General features: G+C 37.1%; 1 protein-coding gene across 1 annotated transcript in view; it reads right to left on the bottom strand.

Moving 5' to 3' along the window:
* The window catches only part of LOC136880928 (E3 ubiquitin-protein ligase RNF216), a 162309-nt gene that overhangs the window by 51188 nt on the left and 89588 nt on the right, over nt 1-21533 (bottom strand). Inside the window, exon 5 of the mRNA XM_067153457.2 lies at nt 16210-16325. Coding sequence (XP_067009558.2) covers nt 16210-16325 — 116 coding nt within the window. The remainder of the gene's footprint in view (nt 1-16209; nt 16326-21533) is intronic.

Raw genomic sequence — 21533 nt, 5'->3', positions numbered from 1 at the left:
TGGAAAGAGGGGTGGAAGGAACCGCCCCTGATACAACAGTCATACTTCCCCCCTTACACGCTCGACATCATTTGGCCTCTTACTAGGGTATTGGGTTACCAATTTAAACAACTGATTGTCTTCTGCAATGTGTTCATTTAGGCTGTTCTCATTATCAAATTTTTGCAATTTGTATATTTCTAATTTCTCTAGGGCATTCATTTGTTTGCCTTTGCTTAATGAATGTAATAAAGTCATATCACGTTCAATATTTGTGAAATGAGGGTTGCTTTCATGCATGTGTTCACACATTGCAGAGTATCTAGAATGTTTTCGTGCATTGACATGCTCTCTATACCGTACCGCCACACTTCTACCTGACTGTCCGACATATTTTTTCCCGCAATCTTGGCATGACAGTTTGTATACTCCTGACTTACTGAACCTACTGTTGGTGTTTACGCTATTCGAATTGAACAATAAATTATTATTATTATTATTATTATTATTATTATCTGTCCTAAAGGATGCATGGATATTGTGTTTCCTAAATAGTTTAACCAAACTGTATGATTGTTTATTAATGTTAGTGAATGTAGTGAATTTCTTTTTTTTCTTCCTTATTTACAAGTCGAGTGTTAGGTCTGTTCACGATCTTACTCTTTATCCTATTGGCATAGCTTCTGGGGTAACCGTTTCTTTTGGCAATATCTTGTATAATGTTTATCTCTTTATTAAAATCATTACTGTTTAATGGTATTCTTACTCCTCTATTGATGAAGCTGTAAAATGCCGCTTTGTTATGTTCTCCTGGGTGGTTCGAGTCTTTCCTAATAACAACATCTGTGTGTGTAGGTTTTCTGAATACTTGGTAAATCAGGTTTTTATTGACTCTAGTTAATGTTACGTCTAGGTAGTTTAGACTTTTATTATCTTCCGACTCGATTGTAAACATTATATGTTTATCAAGGTTATTTAATTGGTCTAACAGTTCGTTTGGCTTGAGTTCTTGTTCGTTAATGATAGCGAACGCGTCATCAACAAACCTTAACCATAAGTCTAATCCTTTTATTTTACTGACTATTTTATTAGATTCCATATGGTCCATAAATATATCTGCAAGGATACCAGACGCTGGTGATCCCATGGCCAACCCATTAACTTGTTTGTACACGTTGTTGTTGAAAGTAAAAAAGTTGTTTTCTAATATGAACTTTAATAAGTTGATGAATTCATCAATTTCTACTTTACTCAATGAACTATGTGTGTTTAAGTTGTTCTTAACAATGCTGATAGTCTCCGTGATCAGGATATTCGAATATATATCTTTCACATCAAAGCTATGGATAGTATTATATTGCGATAAAATTAAATTTTTTGTCCTATCACAAAAATCTATGGTATTGCGGAGACTTGTATCTACATTAAATTTCTGAAACAGTCCTACATATAAAACGGCCAAATTTGTACACATGTTTTTAAAGAAACATTACAGATTTAATGTAGATACAAGTCTCCGCAATACCATAGATTTTTGTGATAGGACAAAAAATTTAATTTTATCGCAATTTAATACTATCCATAGCTTTGATGAGAAAGATATGTATTCGAATATCCCGATCACGGAGACTATCAACATTGTTAAGAACAACTTAAACACACATAGTTCGTTGAGTAAAGTAGTGAACCGACTTACTCTTCACTGTGATGTCAGTCTCTCTTCCAATCAACAACACGCCGGCGTTCAAGAAAATCTCCAGCTAGCTATGCCACACAACTCAGGGATTATCCTATTTCAAACTAAAATGTTGTATTTTCCTTTTTTAACGTGAATTCGACTGAGATACGCACCTCGAATATATCCATCATGTTTGCCTGACTAACAGGTCAATAATTCAAAATACGATCAATCTTAAATTCCATTATTTCCATATGAAATTAACTTAAATTATTCTTATATCCTATAAATAATATTAATAAGTTAAATTCTTAAATACTAATTTTATTCAAAAATTATTTTTGTATTAATAAGCTGTTATTTAAATGATTCTTATGTACATGCAGGTATCTCATCAAAAATAAAAAAAATAAAAATATTGACTTGAAGATATTACTCTCATTATTGGTTTACATTTCATTCACATTATTAGTATTTTTTTTTTTTAACATCCACGGTCTCGTCTATTCTGATAATCAATTGTGGAGTGGAATCGGGAAACGGTACAAATGCCATAAAATGAAAAATGCGGTTTTTTCACTAAAATTGATCTATGTGCCGTTGCCAATAATATGGAAAAGGATGTAAGTTGAACCAACCTCCCTTTTGTAGTTCAAACTCTTTCCGAAGGATAAAGCCTGATACAAGTCCAACGGCATTTTTGTAGGGAGTGATACAAGTGCCAGCCAGAAATTGTCACGAAAGCCACGGCAGCTGGGTTGTAACCAATCTTCTTAAAATAGTTGCTTACTTCCTTCTTGATTTCCTCAAAACGAGCCTCTCTGTAAGGGGGCTTAGTAGAGACCATTTTTGTTAACATCTACAATCAGCTGCTTGACACCCAGGGTGAAAGCAAACAGAGCATATTCACGGGTTTGACCGTTCTTCGAGATACAAGTTTCGAATTCACCCATACCAACTGCTACAATCAGTGCAGCACCGTCAGCCTACGAAGTATCCGTAATCACGTTCTTGATGAAATCTCTGTGTCCAGGAGCGACAATAATTGTAACATAATATTTACTAGTTTCGAACTTCCACAGAGCAATATCGATTATAATACCACATTCACGCTCAGCCTTCAGTTGTCCAACACCCAGGCATATTTGAAGGAACCTTTGTGTAAGAAATGTTATGAATGAACAATATTAGACCTACTTCGCTGTCTCATAGATTTGTCATCAGTTGCATAATATAATACGTTCTTTAATAAATGCCGTTCAGTGCAATAATATTCATTGTCGATATCGTGCTCCGTGCTCCTCACACTTGTATCACTTTCTAAAGACATTTCGCATGGCACCTATATCCTTCCCGAAAACTGTACATTTGTTGCACTTCTGTGTCTCAATGAGCAGGACTGTACTACACTGTTCTATATCATTATCTTTCTTTTAACCTAAATGATACCTTGAAATTGTCAAAATGTAGTAAAACATATCAGTTTCAACGTAATATAGTTTTCTTTAATTTCCCACGATTTTATTTTTTATTTTTTTTCATTTTGGCATATATATCGCCCCCCAGCTCCACTCCAGAATTATCTTCCTCAATTTCTCTGGGGAATTATATTATTTCAGGAAGCTCTCCTGACCTGACATGGATTACCTCCTATATCTCCTCAGTCTCATATATAAAAGAATTAAAATGATCAGTCCACTAAACTACCATAAAAATAATTCTATGATTCCTTTGGCTACTTCAAAATTAATGAACTGTTATATTAAGAATGAACTAACATGAAATTATCTGAGAATAGGACTCTCAAATTCTCCTTAAATATCAAATTCTAACTTGTTATTAACTTTTATCAAGATCTTGAATAATTACATAATATTATGTCCTACATATGTACGTAATTATTAAAAGGTTTGTTCGGCCTTGTATTTAAAGAATGCTTCTTTTTGGTGTCTCATCCTAACATTATTTCATTTTTGTAACTGTATCATTAATAACGTAGATGGAGTAAGCAATGTTTCACATGTGTAGCTTTCAATTGCTACCTAGGCTGATATACCAATGAACATAAAAAAAAAATATTTATATATATATACCTATATATGTTTGATCATACTTGGACATATACAAAATATTCCCTAAGAAATATGTAATAATTGTTCAATAAAATCTCAACAAGTTTATGTCTAGGTCAAATAAAGGTCGAAATGCTTTATAAATCCAATCATTGAGTGCTAATGGTCAAGGGCTACCGTTGATGAAACTTTCACACTCGCAAATAGCAATAACATAACAGTATGAAGACACTACTGTCAATGATTTACTGTTCCCACTTAAGTCATTTTAAATATTGAGTAACATGTAAAATTTTCTTAGAAAATGCCGTCATTATACTCTACTATAGGTTATCTAGGGTTATTTTTGAGGATCGTACGTTATTACCAATCTGCAAGTTCACTAACCAAATGTCAATAACTCAAATAATAAGACAAGCCATGTTACATATCCCTATATGCGTCAAATATATCCTGATCCATAGCTGCTTGAAATAAACGGACATCAATTCCTTATTCGTAGTCGTATTAATCACAATTCCACGCCTAATATCTCAATGCATATATTATTTATAACATTGACAAGTCTTACCTCAATATTCCCGACGTATATGAGCTCACCGTAAATATAAACATCATTAATTCTTTTCAAAGTACCGCTCAATTCACTATATTCAATATCTCATCAGAATTCACATTATATGGATCAACAACTATCATTTATATAGACGCATACTTCTCTCATTAAAGTATGAAGATACTAGGCCTGTACCAATTTACATTAGGTAAAAGTTGACGTCGTATCCGTACGTTAACCTATAATTCAATATACTATATTCTCGTTTGAAATATCTCATTTCACATTATGTACGGCAATATTCTTTGAAAGAAAACTAAACATTGCAAGCAAAGCACATCATTTGCGAGTGTTATCTTTCCTACACATGGGAGTGTTTATTAGTTTTGGAAGATTACCTAAATCCATCAGTTAAACATCAACATTGGTACATTCGCGCTGAAACTCGATATTGAGATCACCTCTCGAAGATATATATCGACCTAGCTCTCGTACAATCACCATCGACAACTTGATATCACCATATAACTACAATTTAAGAAAAGAAATTTGTGAAACTTAACTTAATCCATCTGCGTTTCTGGACTGGGATGGCTGCTTCCTGGTTCTCCTAGGGCGTTCATCTCCGGGTTATCGCTGCATCATGACCGGGCTGCGGCCACGATCCTCGGGTCCGTAGGAATGGTTGGCGGGTTACCGTCAGACTCTCGTCCCATCTTCAGTTTAGCCGGTCATCACGTAGCTCTCGAAGACATGCATAGAACACATATTTGAAGACATCATTAGCTTCCTTAAACTATACTTAAGTTGAGCAGAGTAGGTTATGTAACAAATGTCAATATTATAATTTGAATGATCTTAAGAGGTATCTTAAGTGTTGCTGTGTCTTCACTAGACACATTAATTGATCGATTTTCGCTAGTTTTTTCGGAACCTGCGCTCCACTATTTTCTTTGTTTATTCCCTTTTTTTTTTTGATACTCTGCTTGAGATTTCCGTTACGACTACGAAAAATATATTCTTCTGTTCTAGCTGCCTATCAATTCATACGTAAATCTCTTCCTGGCGACTTCATGCGATGTTCACCCGTTCTTATTGTTGTTTCTTCCAATTAAAAGTCACTGCATTCATTTAAATCACGGCCATTTGGATTCCACATGTCTGCACTTTCTTCTAAGATATTCATGGCCTATTTAATTCTGCACGCCTGAATATTACAAGTCGTATTTTCTGCCGCATGATTTCCGACACTTTATCGCTATTCACGGCAAAACGGCGATTTTAATATCGCGATTCTAAATGACCAGGGCAATGAAATGGTACAGTAGAAATTGATGAATTCATCAACTTATTAAAGTTCATATTAGAAAACAACTTTTTTTACTTTCAACAACAACGTGTACAAACAAGTTAATGGGTTGGCCATGGGATCACCAGCGTCTGGAATCCTTGCAGATATATTTATGGACCATATGGAATCTAATAAAATAGTCGGTAAAATAAAAGGATTAGACTTATGGTTAAGGTTTGTTGATGACGCGTTCGCTATCATTAACGAACAAGAACTCAAGCCAAACGAACTGTTAGACCAATTAAATAACCTTGATAAACATATAATGTTTACAATCGAGTCGGAAGATAATAAAAGTCTAAACTACCTAGACGTAACATTAACTAGAGACAATAAAAACCTGATTTACCAAGTATTCAGAAAACCTACACACACAGATGTTGTTATTAGGAAAGACTCGAACCACCCAGGAGAACATAAGAAAGCGGCATTTTACAGCTTCATCAATAGAGCAGTAAGAATACCATTAAACAGAAATGATTTTAATAAAGAGATAAACATTATACAAGATATTGCCAAAAGAAATGGTTACCCCAAAAGCTATGTCAATAGGATAAAGAGTAAGGTCGTGAACAGACCGAACACTCTACTTGTAAATAAGGAAGAAAAAAAGAAATTTGCTACATTCACTAACATTAATAAACAATCATACAGTTTGGTTAAACTATTTAGGAAACACAATATCCATGCATCCTTTAAGACAGATAATAATAATAATAATAATTTATTGTTCAATTCGAATAGCGTAAACACCAACAGTAGGTTCAGTAAGTCAGGAGTATACAAACTGTCATGCCAAGATTGCGGGAAAAAATATGTCGGACAGTCAGGTAGAAGTGTGGCGGTACGGTATAGAGAGCATGTCAATGCACGAAAACATTCTAGATACTCTGCAATGTGTGAACACATGCATGAAAGCAACCCTCATTTCACAAATATTGAATGAGATATGACTTCATTACATTCATTAAGCAAAGGCAAACAAATGAATGCCCTAGAGAAATTAGAAATATACAAATTGCAAAAATTTGATAATGAGAACAGCCTAAATGAACACATTGCAGAAGACAATCAGTTGTTTAAATTGGTAACCCAATACCCTAGTAAGAGGCCAAATGATGTCAAGCGTGTAAGGGGGGAAGTATGACTGTTGTATCAGGGGTGGTTCCTTCCACCCCTCTTTCCATCCACCACGCAACCCAATGTAATTCCGTAACCAGTTGCCATACAACATCAGGTGCCTTCACATCTATCTAACACATGCATGCCACACGTAATATTTACATCATCACACTGGTAAGGTTTAATATTTTTACCCCGTTGTATTCTCAGTTGTTCATGTCGGAGCCTTTTTGTTAATTTCTATTTCATTTCCTTTTTATAGACCATTTTAACCTATTTTCAACCTGGCTGCATAATACATCTATCAACTGAAGATAATGGCAGGACTCCCAAGTTTTAACGCTACTTCATTTATTCTTGTACAAATCCAATTGAACTACGCAAGATAGTATTACAATTCCTAGGACACCGTAAATTCACATCATTATACGACGTTGTGTCCAATATTTTAATTTAAATAGACATCATTTTAACACCCATTAACGGTGGATATCGGCAGGACTTCAAGTTTTAATACAATTTCATTCATTCCTAACTCAACTTTTTTGAACTACGCAAGGCAACTTCAAGGACACTGTGAATTCATATCATCACAAGACGTTGTATTTAATTAGACATTACTATATTGTGTTTTTAATTTGTACTTGACAAAATGGGATTTTAATTCTATGTTTGTACTATCCCAATTTTTAAGTGTTACATTGTAATACTCATTGTTTTGAATTTTTAATGGGGGCCCCCCTATTTTAGTTAGGTCTTATTGTATACTGAATTTTAATCTACTAGCTGAGGAAGAGAATGCATAATATTCTCGAAACATGTACCAGATGTTAAGGTGAAAGGTAAATAAATAAATAGTATTGACTAGGCGGACCATCCTCCAACATATTTACTGATATATATATCCATAGCGCAACAGCCCCGAAGGACCATGGCCTACCAAGCAACCGCTGCCCAGCCCAAAGGTTTACCCATTATGAGGTGTTATGTGGTTAGCATGACGGATCCTCTCGGCCCTTATTCTTGGCTTTCTAGACCGGGGCCTCTATCTCACCGTCAGACAGCTCCTCAATTGTAATCACGTAGGCTGAGTGGACCTCGAACCAGCCCTCAGATGCAGGTAAAAATCCCTGACCTGGCCGGGAATCGAACCCAGGACCTCCGGGTAAGAGGCAGGCGCGCTATCCCTACACCGTGTGGCTGGCTACAACTCAGAGTACTGCCGTTTTAATCTTTACCGTGGTACCGATTGTTACAAATGGTTTCTCAATCAACTGTGTGACAATATCAAAACTCTTACTGACTACTACTCTTCACCTTGTCCCAGGCTACTACACACCGATGAACAAAAGCACTATTATAATGGGGAGACTGCATACCATATTTGCGAACAGTCTTTCGATCGTAGTGAAGATTATAAAGTGCGTGATCACTGTCATCTGACGGGACTGTTTAGAGGACCAGCACATAGATCATACAACCTTCTGTATAAGCTTCCGAACTATGTGCCTGTTATCATTCACAACCTCTGCGGTTATGATAGCCATTTTCTTATAAGAGCTCTTTGCGAAAGATGGCTGCAGAACGGTGCACAACCTTGCAGAACCCTGGTAATGGAACACTCATTCCCTCAAACACAAAGCGGTACAAGTCATTTATGAAACACATACCTAACTCCCTGCAACAGCGTTTCATCGACTCATTCAATTTTCTCCACTGTTCTCTCAAAGAGCACATTTCGTATTTAAAACAAGAAGACTTGCACATCATGCGATCTTACTTTCCCAATCCATCTGAGTAAAGCCTCGTGCATCAAAAAGGATTGTTTCCATACGAGCATGTCACTAACCTAGGTGTTCTAGAAGAAACACAACTGCCACCTCTACACGCTTTCTACAGATTGCTCACAAAGAAAACCTTCGATGTCGAGTAGATGAGCAAGCAAAATGTGTGTGTGGGGAACAATCCACTGTCACACTTTTGGTGACTATTTGCATCTCTACCTAAAAATAGATGTGTTACTTCTCGCAGATATGTTTGAGAATTTTTGCATTCTATACAAACAAACCTACTATCTAGATTCAGCTCATTATATTACAGAACCTAGTCTGTCTTGGGATGCTCTGCTTAAGAAAACAAACGTGCAATAAGAGCTTCTCACCGACATAGACAGGGTTAATTTTATTGAACAAACCATTCGGGGGGGGTGTAGTTTTCTTCTCCCAAAGGTATGCTCGAGCTAACAACAAATACATGAGCACCTATGATGCTAGTCAACCTGATTCTTACCTTTTATATCTCGATGTGAATAACTTGTACGGGTGGGCTATGATGCAGCCTCTTCCCATCAGTGACTTCTCGCGAGTATAGAACTCAGACAATTTTGATGTCACGAGGTTGATGATCATGCCGAATTCGGTTTCATTTTGGAGGTTGACCTTCTCTATCCAAAAGACATTCACGATACATACAAAGACTTGCTGCTTTGTCCTACTCAGATGAGATCATCTACAGGATCTTCTCTGAAGCTCTCGAGTACACTGTACAATAAAGAGTGGTACATGCTACACTATCGAACGTTGAAGCAATGTCTTCAATATGGATTGCAAAGTACACATATTCACAGAATACTGCAGTTTAAACAAACCACTTGGATGGAAAATTCTAAATTCCCATGGAGGGAATTAGATATTTTTCACCAATAGAGCATGTCAAAAACATATCAGGCTTTTCAGGCGTTTGCTCTGATAACTGCATACGGGTGATAAATCTCCACAATGGAATTATTGCCCGCCTAGCAATTCCGAATGGATCCTGTGCCTCATATATAGGCTTCTGATAAGCTCACCTGCATACACCCAGCGTCAGTGGGTAGGGTCTGACACATCCCACTCTGACGAGTCTAGTGTCAGACCTCAGACGAAACGCTGGTTAATAGAGCAAACGCCTGAAAAGCCTTACATCTGATATGTTTTTAACCACTTGGATGCGACCCTACATCGAACTGAACACAGAAAAACGTAAACAAATCACATCAAAGTTCACATCTAATTTCTACAAATTAATTAACAACTCTGTTTTCAGGCGCACGTTAATGAAAGTGCATAAGTTTCGAGATGTAAAACTCGCTTCACAGTGAGGTGGTCGGTATGGAGCAGCAAGCCTTATTGCTAAACCCAATCTTTAAAAAGAGGGTTATTTTCAATGAGCACTGTGCTGGCACTGAAATGGAAAGGCTCAAGTTTAATAAAGTGAAAAACCCAGGTATGTTGGTATGACTATTCTCGACTTAGCATAACTTATATGAGCCTCTTTCCACTATGATTATATAAACCTGAAGTACCCACATGAAGGACAACTCGTTCTCTGCTACACAGAGACAGTTTGCTTTAACTCGTTCACACTTACGATGTGTACCTCAATGCTATCACAAAGAAATTGGTTACATGAAAGATGAAATGTAAGGTGAAATTATCACTAAATTCATTGGTCTTCAAGTGAAAATGTATGCTCTCAAAACCGAGTGCAATTCCTTAACAAAGCAAAAGGTGTTAAACAATACGATCCTTTCACTATGCATGATTATAAAGACTGTCTTCATAAATCAACAGTACTCCATTCGTTCCTGCCTACATCACGCGTACACAGTGTCAAGGAAAAATATCACACTCTCTGATGATGATGACAAACGGTGTGTACTTAATGATAATATTTCTACATTACTGTGGGGACATTATCAATTGCTAGATCAGTAAACCATCTACCCAAATTGCTTTTTTGTACACTTGTATATATTGTTTTTCCCTCCAAACCTCTAAAATTATAGATAAATGCTTCTTACGGTCATCTGCTTCCTTTTTAATAAAGACATACACTTATTATGGTTCTTATTTCCACCACCACCACCACCACCACCACCACCACCACCACCAATCCTGTTTTCCTAGTCGTTTTTATTATTATTATTCTTTTCCTTTTATCCAGCTGAGGCCGGGTAGGGGCAAATATGGTTCCTCTCCACTTTCTTCGGTCTTTCCACCACTCTTCCTCCAACACGGTGTCCCAGTCCAGGTTTCTTTCTATAATACTGCATTGGATTGTGTCCTTCCACCTCAATCGTGGTCGTCCACAGCCTCTCCTTCCTTGCATTTGCATTTCCATCACCTTGTTTGGCATTCTTTCGTCACTCATTCGCTTCTTTATGTGCCCAAACCTTCTTAGTCAGCTCTTCTCTATTCTATCATTCATTTTTTCCACTCCAATTCCTTCCTGGATTTTCTCATTCCTTATTTTGTCTCTTCTACTCTTCTGTATCATACTCCTCAAGAATTTCATTTCAGCTGCCTGCATTCGACTCTCATCCTTCTCTGTCATTGTCCAAGTTTCTGCTCTGTAAGTTGTTATAGGTATGTAATACATCTTGTACATAGTTTCCTTTGTTTCCATTGGCACATCTTTGCCTCACAACATGTTTCTTACACTATGATAGAAACAGCTTCCAGCTTGAATCCTCTTACTAATCTCAGCATCCAGTCAAGCATTCTCCATTAATTCGACTCCCCAGATATTTGAACATCTCCACTATTTCCAGGGGCTTGTCTGCAAGTCTAATCTGACCTTTTCCTTCTTTCTTCCCTCCAGTCATAACAAGAGTTTTACTCATTTCTACAATTAAAGAAACAATTTGAGAGCTAGATGATTCTTGCCCAGTACTGGGCGACGTCAATAGCATTGGGCGAGGCTGCAATCAAGTCTTTCATAGTGCACATTGAATTTACTTTTGTTCTGCTGACTTCTGTACGGAGTATGTTAAGGGCTTTCCAGAGTGTCCACTTCTCCTGGTGTCCAAATGGAAGACTTTACTTCAGCTCTATGCAGTTGGAAAGGTGGTTGATTCTTTCTTTCCTTCCTTCCACATTTTGACCCTAGCAGTCTCTGCTTTCTCCTCAAGCTTAACTGATGTGCAGAGAAAATGAAGCTCAAAGGAAATATATACAAGACTGTTGTTAACCTGCTGTCACTTACGGCTCCGAGTGTTGGACATGGGAAAAGAAATATGATCAGCAAAAGCATGTAACGGAAATGCGGATGCTGCGATGGTCAGCTGGTGTCACCTTCTCAGACCGAGTGCGCAATAAGCATATACGAGGATGATTTAGTACAACCCCTAGCAGTGAGATATTGGAGGATTGGCAGTTGCGCTGGTACAGACATGTACAACGTCGAGATGAAGATCACCCCACTAAGAAAGCTCTTGCAATCTAGGAACCAAGGAGAGGGGAGCAACATGGTGGCCTTCCAGTGGCAGACATCCAACCGCAGGGGCTGACGTATTTTAGCACATTCATATACCACCGGACTGAGCCAGGATCGAACCTGCCAACTTGGGTTCAGAAGGGCTGCGCCTCAACCATCTGAGCCACTCAGCCTGGCAATCTATATTTTTAGGTTCTATATGATTCATGCCTTGGTCTACCAAGCAGCCGCCCTTCTGACTTCAGCTTGGTAGGTTCGATCCTAGCTCAATCCGGTAGTACTTGAAGGTGCTCAAATACTTCAGCCTCGTGTCGGTAGATTTACTGGCACGTGAGTAGGAAGTTCCTATTCACAGGACATGTCATTTGTAATATTTATATGTCCATGCTAGACTAATGAGCCGTGCATTAATACCACCACAACCAAAGTAAATTTACCATGCCTGGAAAGGGGAGAGGTGGTAGCCATTACTGTATTAAGAGGGACAATTTGAAACCTATTAAATGCCACTTACGAAATCGTTCATTGTAAATGTACAGTAATAAACACTTAAAAATAGGCTACATCCCACGTGAGATGTGATGTCAATTATGTGCAGAGATCAGTATCCTTTATTTACAATCTCATTTATGTGATTAACCCAATGAAGATCTTTCGTTATATTAACACTCAGATACTTACAATGATCCCCAAAGGAAACTTAACATTACTCTTATATGTGTGTTACAACAAGCCTCGATTAATTTTCTGTCAAGATTTAAAGAACCTTTTATATCCTCTACCGGGCAAGTTGGCCGTGCGGTTAGAAGCGCGCAGCTGTGAGCTTGCATTCAGGAGATAGTGGGTTCGAACCGCACTGTCGGCAGCCCTGAAGATGGTTTTCTGTGGTCTCCCATTTTTACATCAGACAAATGTTTGGCACGTAAAAGAGCTCCTGCGGGACTAAATTCCAGCAACTCAGCGTCTCCTAGATGCAGCTAACTATTCCATAATTGCAGTAATTCTTGACAGTGCCATGAAGCTTTTGTGGGATGGTGAATTTAAGCGAGAACAAATCTTGCTGTTAGTAACCGATGCCGCTGGCACAGGGGGCGTGGTCGTAAATAGGCGCGAGAACGCATGCATTCAAAAGTCGTTGCTTCAATCTCAAATGCTGTTTGCACCGCCTTATGTAGTTTAGTGGCTCTTTCTATGTTGGGGGCTGCCTCATTTATTCCGCATCATCTTAGAGTATTCACATTTAGGACGGGCACCCTTTCTCAGAAGTCTTTTTGAGGGGGTTACCTCCAAAAGGTGCCCTGCACTAAGATAATTATTTAAAAAGTTGTTCTCCCTTTTTATATGTAGCTCCGGGTTCGATTCCCAGCCAGGTGAGGGATTTTTACCTGTATCTGAGGGCTGGTTCGAGATCCACTCAGCCTACATGATTAGAATTGAAGAGCTATCAGAAATGGCTCCAAACAAGCACTAATGCTGACAGGGAATTGTACATAGATGAAAGAAACAAAGCGAATCAAAAAGTTGTTGAATCCAGAAAGAAGTTGTGGGAAGATTTTGGTAATAACCTGGAAAGGTTTAGAGGAGTTAGCCGAAACACACTGAACAGAAAATGAACAATAATCAGGAAATTTACAGACAGACTAATTTTGAGTACCATTCAGCCATGACCTCTATTCGGATTCTTGAAAGACCATCCTCCGAGTGACCAGAGGCGGTAAGCACTCATTCCCGCTATCTCCTTAACATATAAATGTAAGGGGGGAAGGCATAGGATGGCCTCCATTGCACATGATGGTGTAGTATCCAGTGCCCCATATTGCCATCTGGTTGTTGTTATTAGAACTACTATCCATCAGCCATACTCAGCCATATATCGATAGAAGGAAACGTGCGAGAGTTTAAAATAATACAAAAATTACTGAAACAGCTCTGAAAATCGGGAGATCGGTCCCGGCAATCGGGAGAAACGATGAAAAATCGGGAGTCTCCCACTCAAATCGGGATACTTGGCATGTCTGCATATGTAAATTTCTTCACTTCAAGGACGAGACTAAGCACACTACATACTGGGGGCCCTTTGTGAAATTTGCTATTACTTGTCGGACTGAAGAGAAACCACTCTGTGATAATACACACACGGATATATATTACATGTATATATGCCGTAAGTCAATAAGAATACACAAATGCTAAGTCTGCAAACCTTACCAAAGACAAGGTTAGGTTAAGTTAGGTTGATAACGAAATTTTCTTCCATTGGAACTGAATTGACCTTTTTAGAGGAGGTAATGTTGCTTTCCTTCTCGGAGGAGTTCTTGCAGATTTTAATTTCTTATAATTATCTTTCCTTTAAATATATATTTATGTAAATTAGGAGGGTAAGCTGTATAGAAAGGGACAGACATGTATAAAGCGACAGAATAGTGAGCCTCGATTGAACTCTAATGATTTGATGTATTTCAGATATGGTCCAACAACATCCTGCGATGAGCGGTCTTTTCCACGTTACAAGTCAATGTCACATTTTGAAGGGCGATCAGAAAGAATTACAATAGCAAATTACATACATTTTAAAGTTTGACGCCTTTCCTACGAAGTAAGTTCACACAAGATGCTGTCAGTTGGTATTTATTTATTTCACCTTAACTTCACATAAACATACACATAACCTAACAGATACGACAAAAAGTCATAAGACAAAGGTTGAAGGTCACTCTTAATTCAATGAAGAATGTGCCATCCGTTTTGTGATACGACTTACCGTTTAGCCACCAAATACCTCAAAAGGAATGTACAAGTTTTCTGGGGATTAATGTATGGCAGTTGGTATCATTGCTTCTTGTGGTATGTTGCAGGAATTGCCATTTCAAGCAATGGCTTGTTGTTAGAACAGTAGTGTGAATTTTGTACACGTTCTTTCAGGCTTTGTTGTTACGAATTGGGGGAGTTATCTTCACTATATAATAGTTCTCGTACTAATCGGTACATATGAGGACGTCCCTATCCACAGCAATGCATTTTATGTCGATTAACAGTTCCATTGTTGTGAAACCGTGCTTCATACAAGTTAAAGAGGACAAATATGAAATTCTAGGTGTAAGGCTCATTTCTAAAGATAATAGGCAACTTGATATACATTGTCCATGCTGTCGAAAAATTGGAGAAATGAACACATACGATACTAATAAATCATTTTTTCAGATAATTGATCATTTGAAGCAATACCTTACCCTAATATTAAAAGGTTTCAAGTTGTATCAATCATATCTTACGGTTTCTAGGCCCAGGTTTATCAAATTTGTAATACCGCAACACAGTTTGTGTGAAAAATATGTAGCCTTTTTCAGAACAGCTGTTTAGTTCTAAATAATTATCTCCGATGGATTGGTACCTCCCCTTCAGAATGCATAATTTCGTGCCATGCAGTATAAGATTTACAGCAATGTTTCGAGAAACTGTTTTTCACTCATATTGTATTACCGATCGTTAATTGCATGTATTCAGCATCTGTTAATATTTGTCGGCCGTTATTATACACTCATTTTTATTGCTATCCCGGAGATTTACTGACCTCGGAATAACGTGTCGGTATTCCCAATGTCCTCATGCTTTGAGTGAACATGTCCCTATATTTTTAATTATTCCAATGTGCCATTAATTGCGATTCAAAATCGATTATATTAGTATTGCTTCCCCATAAGGAGAGCTCTAGGATGGGTATGTTGAGAAAGGTGAGAGAAGTTCTGAAAAACATTTAAAAGTTCAGAAGCTCCTGTACCTTGGTCAAGTAATGAGGTACTCTGAAACATTCAACCTGCTGCATCTCATCTTACAAGGGAAGATAGCAGGGAAGTGAGGAACAGGGAGACATCAAACATATTGCTTGCAGAACTTGCTGCAATCATTAAGGACATCAAGTGAACAATTTACGATAGCAAACATGATTGTCAATGTTTGACAACAGATATGGCACAACGAGAAGAAGAGGAATAGTACATAAAGTGTACGAATATAAATCATTAAAGCCACCTAAGAACAAGGACAAGGACAAGAACACACAAAAGGATAAACACTTGTTCAAGTTTAGCCTTGTCTTTCCATTCCGTTGCATCCTTGCCCACACTGGTCTGTCATTATATTTATCCATTTGTGTGTCTTTGCACTTGTTCCCACGGCTATATGAATACCACTGTACCTTGTCACACACTCAACACAGAAAAGATGACCTGAACTGCAGGTTGTCACATCTTCTGGCAGCAATTCATTGTTGAAACAGCAGGCACATTCCAAAAGGGTTCCAGCTGCCTTTGCCTGAAAACAGAGCAAGATTTAATACTGGAACATTAAAATCTGCCTTCCAACGCTCAAGATCAAGTTTGTGCTAGACCCGGTTTGACAGTTTAACATTTAATACACTGTTATACATTAAACTGATAAACTAATAAGTTGACAGAGACACATTAAAAAAACCACTCAATTCATTCTTTTGATTTAATGAATATGTATTCAAATATCCATTAAATGAGACTTTTCAATTAATTAATAACAATCTAAACAAATAAAGCAAACTCAGTCAAATTTAAATAATTCTTTTTTTCTTCACTGAAATTTAATTCAGAAAATATTTTTTTCACTTTTAACAATATTATTTACAAACAAAATGGTTTAGTAATGGGCTCTTCTGATTCAGGTATTTTGGCAGATATTTATTATTTAGATAATTACAAGAACACTAAAATAGTCAAGAAGCACAAACGTACCATTTTCTGGACAAGATATGTTTATGACATATTCACTTTAACACCAATTTACTAGTGGTGACACTCTACTTAAGTGTTTAAATTCTTTAGACCCTTTTATTAAATTTACTTTGGACTCTGAAATTAACAGACCCCTTAATTACTTGAATCTCACAATTACCATGAATGACAACAGTTTTACATATGACATTTTCAGGTAAGCCACTTCAACTTCAAATATACAGTAATAGCCTAAGAGAGGACTCTCAGCATCCATGTAGCCATAAGAAGCAGTTTTTCCAGTTTAATCCATACACCTTTAAGTATACCATTATCTAATAATAACTACACAAAATTAGTATTTAGAATATTGCTATCAATAATGGCTACAATAGAAATGTTATCAATAACAACACTTGAAATGCAAGAACTGATAAGTATACAAGCAGCCTACATCAGTAAGTCTTATATTAATCAAAACTTAGTCATTAATTCAAAAATCTTTTTCTTGGTGGTTCTTTTTGTTTTATAGTGTACAGTAGCTAAATCACATCCAACTAGAAAAAGTTTAGTCATTCAGAAGAAGTTTACAAACAGAAGGAGCTGAAACAAAAATTTAAATTATAAATGCAAAATTAGTTTTTACTGACATATTAAGGAGATGTTTAGTTTATGAAAAAAAATTGTCATTTTAAATATTTCATTTAGTTGACGTCTTGTATTTTAATTATAACTCATTTTATGATTTTTTCATTTTTATTTTTTACTATTTGCTTTACGTTACACCGATGCAGATAAGTCTTATAGCGACGATGGGATAGGAAAGGCCTAGGAATAGGAAGGAAGCGGCCGTGGCCTTGTTTGAGGTACAGTCCCAGCATTTGCCTGGTGTGAAAATGGGAAACCATCTTCAGGGCTGCCGATAGTGGGTTCTGAATCCACTATCTCCCGATTACTGGATACTGGCCACACTTATGCGACTGCAGCTATCAAGCTCGGTATTTTATGATTTTTTGTTTTTATGTAATTTTAAATATTTTATTTAGTTGACAAGTCTTTTATTTTAATTGTATTTACAGTAAGGTAAATTATGCAGACGACATTTCTTGTATTTCAATCATAACTCTACTAGAGTATATGGTGGAGGAGGTTAGGTATCAAGTCTGCAAATTTATTTAGTGGAATGCTTTGTTCCTGAAGAAGAGAATAAGAGAGGTTCTTGAAACATGTACAGCATTTTATTGACATAGATTAAATAACTTTTTCTGGTACTGAAAAAGGGACACTTACAATTTTTAACTGTGACTGAGTTGTGTATTGAATGCACAAATGTTTATTTTTATTTTTATTATTATTATTAACTTTATTGGCCACATTGGACCACTCGAGTCTTCCATGTAAACTTTTTCTTTGAAGGTTGTACGGTTTGATTCTTCGTATCTGCCCAGTACTTCTTCATTACTTCTGATCGCAGTGTTCTTAATGCGCCTGAAATCTCTACGGGCCTTCTGTGCATCATTTTAGTTGAAAATTTGTGATTCCTAAGAAGGGTGGTAATTTTATTCTTTTTCCCTGCATCTGCAATTTCAAGTCCAACTGTTTTGAGATCCTCTTGAATTTCTTTGATCCAATGATACTACAATGATACTCTCGCAGTAACAGTACTATATTGCGCAGTTCCCGCGTCCAGGCAAGGACACAAGAGATCCAGACTAGCTCTAACTTCAACAAATCCGGTGACTGAGTTCTACGGGTGTGAGTTCCGCAACAGAAAAACGTCCAGGTCAATCAACGGTATTCTCTAACTAACGCAGAAAGACGTCTCTTACTCGTATTTAGTTAGGTACCATTCTCATTAATTCTTAAGGAAATCGTCGTCGATCGTTACTACTACAGTCTTACAACTAATCCTTATGCTAAGAACACAGAGAAAGAGTTTTTAGGTTTCACCATTCAAAATTTATTTAAATATTAAATCAGATATTCAAGAAATTATTTCAAAATTTTACTAATGAAGTAGCCTTTGTAATGAGTGACTCATTGTCGACCTAGTAATCCATGTCCGTCGATAACTTTGGAAAAATCACGTCTTTCGACTTCACCCTAAATGATTGAATGCCTTCTCGGCTTAAACAGCTTCCTTTCTTAGTACTCATTCATCTCCGAGATCATCAATTAATAGTGTAAATGACATGTAACATGTGGGAAGATTCTTAAAAAGAAACTGCCCTATCCTTCTCTTTCAATTCACCTAGCGAGTTGGGTGATGAGTAAATAAATTAAATTGAACACAGCTAATAGTATTTACAAGTGCCTTCTTGGCAAGAAAATAAAACATGAAAATTATTTACATTAAAAATGTAGGATGCATCCACAGAAAAGAAAAGAAAACTCCTATCAACTATTATTTACAGTCTTTCTAGTTGTATTCCTTTGAGAAATAAAGAATCGCATATGGAATTTCTGAGCTAATGTTCAGTCAAGAAATGGAGTTCCATTTGTTTAAGTCAACCATTCTTGGAAATCGCATTAGATTATGGTAATTAACACTTGATATTTATTCTAAAAACTGTCACATTACTTAAATTTTCACTGTCTGATTGGCTGTCTGTAGTTTTAAGACTATCAATAAGGCTATTATAAACTCTTCTTGCGTTGTTCTGACAAGTACACACGTATATGTTTTACGTCTTAAATATTGATCTCTGCCTATCTAGTCGCTTCTTAGACACTCATATTTCCTTGTGTTACACATCATGAGCTAAGCTACGTCCATTGTAAGCCGTAATCATCCAATAAGTAACATCTTCGCAAGATTTAATTCATGAATTTAAGGTAATATGACCTTATCTTATTGACATAAGACTACGTGCGTACGAAGTAGCAAGAAACGTCATCACACTGGTTATACAGGGTTATAATAACACATGCTACCAATTGAAAATCTACTTAATCGGATGACACTATCTCCAGCTAAAAGAAAATGATTCTCCTTCGAAAACCTAGGTCACCAGTGATCGGCTTATAGATTGAAATTTATACAAAAATGTAATTATTCAGTGAGAGTTCTCGAGATCTTCCTAAGCGAATCAGTGAAGGCTCAAATCTATCCAGAGTAAGCATATGCTTCTCCAGGTAACTTAATATGGAGAAAAGAAACATTGCACTACACGTCCCGAGATCATGTCCTGAGCTAGATAAAATGCGTAGGCTTAGAATCATTGCGTGGAATTGGCGAGAAATCAGTGACCTTCTCAATTATAACATTTGAAGTTACGAGACCTTATTTCATGCAACTATGACTCTCTCTCGAAGAAACAATAACTACAACCATCATACATCATCAACAACTCTATATCATATCCATGACGCGTTAATTATTACTCTATTTTCATATAACCACACTATCACTTCATCACGTAATTCATTACCTTGACTTGCACATCAACGTGCCGCGACATTACTAAAATGCCTACTTTATTTACTACAGTCATAGTGCCAAATTTAACGTAACTTGGAGTAGTCTACTGCCATTCCTTCATAACACAAATCCTATGCATGATCTCGAACAATTTGACGTTGCTTAAGTTTAGGACACGCGGATATAAATGCCTACTTCATTCTTTACACATCACTGATAATAATAATAATAATAATCTTAGCGATCTCTTCACGCATATCTCTGGAAAACATTACGATCGGGACATCACTTGGTGACCACGCCTACAAATGGAATTGACGTTTCATACGGATGAGTACCTACTTCCAATCAATTTAGCTAGATGTTTATTTACGCACTGTGTTCGCACAAATAAATATTACCAAGCAAATAAAGAAATAATATCTTCTTACTTACGAAAACGACTTGGATATTGGACTTAGCTTTGCTCAAGATGGTCTCGGCGTTTCCTCCTCTCCGGTCATCTGAGACTAGGAACCGGTCATCTGGTTCCTCCACAAGTGGTCGGGTACATCGTGGCTTCTCATCATCGCTCACTGGTCATCCGGGACAGCCAACATCGTCTCGCCTCGTCAGGATCCAAGCAGCATCGCCTTGCTTCCTTACAGACCCATGGTGAAGACTCGTGCGTATGGAACAGAACAATGATAGAATATTTGACTCATTGCTGACATCTTCCAAGTACTATAGCTCTTGCGTTGCTCAGATTGCATAGGTTTTTACTGGGACACAGTTAAATCAATAAATAGTCCAGAATTGTCTAAGACATATATTCGGTATATTCTGATTTGTAAATAAATTTCTTTCCGCCATCTTTTATCAGCCTAAATGCATTCAATTACTGGTCCGTAAGTGTCTTTCAATGTTAAACGGTGTCGGGCAAATTTCATCAAGGGCTTGCGTCACTGCGTGACGTAGTTCCACAGTAGTATATCTTATCTCTTATTGTTTCTCGTATTAAATCTCCCGCGTGGCGTTTAAATCTTGATCTCCGCAAAATAGCGTGTAGTCGGGAATTAATCTTCGTTTCCAAATCTCCAATATATCGCTCCGCTGGATAATTCCTTTAAAATGAGTTTTACGTCTTCTTAATACACCGAAGTCAGATTAGATAATAAAAGATGAGCATCTTTTTTCTTGAATAATGGTTTCAAATAATGTCCATCTGTCATTTTTTTCTGCGCCTTCTAAACGCGGCTATTACCGTAACCGACTGACGAAAAGACTTATAATTTGGCCCGTACTGACGTTAAATGTATTTTATTTGAGATTTTGACCGCAGAGACTCCATCTTTGTTGCTCTAGCTCTTATAAAGAATT

This window comes from Anabrus simplex, chromosome 9, assembly GCF_040414725.1.
Source record: "Anabrus simplex isolate iqAnaSimp1 chromosome 9, ASM4041472v1, whole genome shotgun sequence".
NCBI lineage: Eukaryota > Metazoa > Arthropoda > Insecta > Orthoptera > Tettigoniidae > Anabrus > Anabrus simplex.
This window is presented reverse-complemented; position numbering and strand designations above follow the sequence as displayed.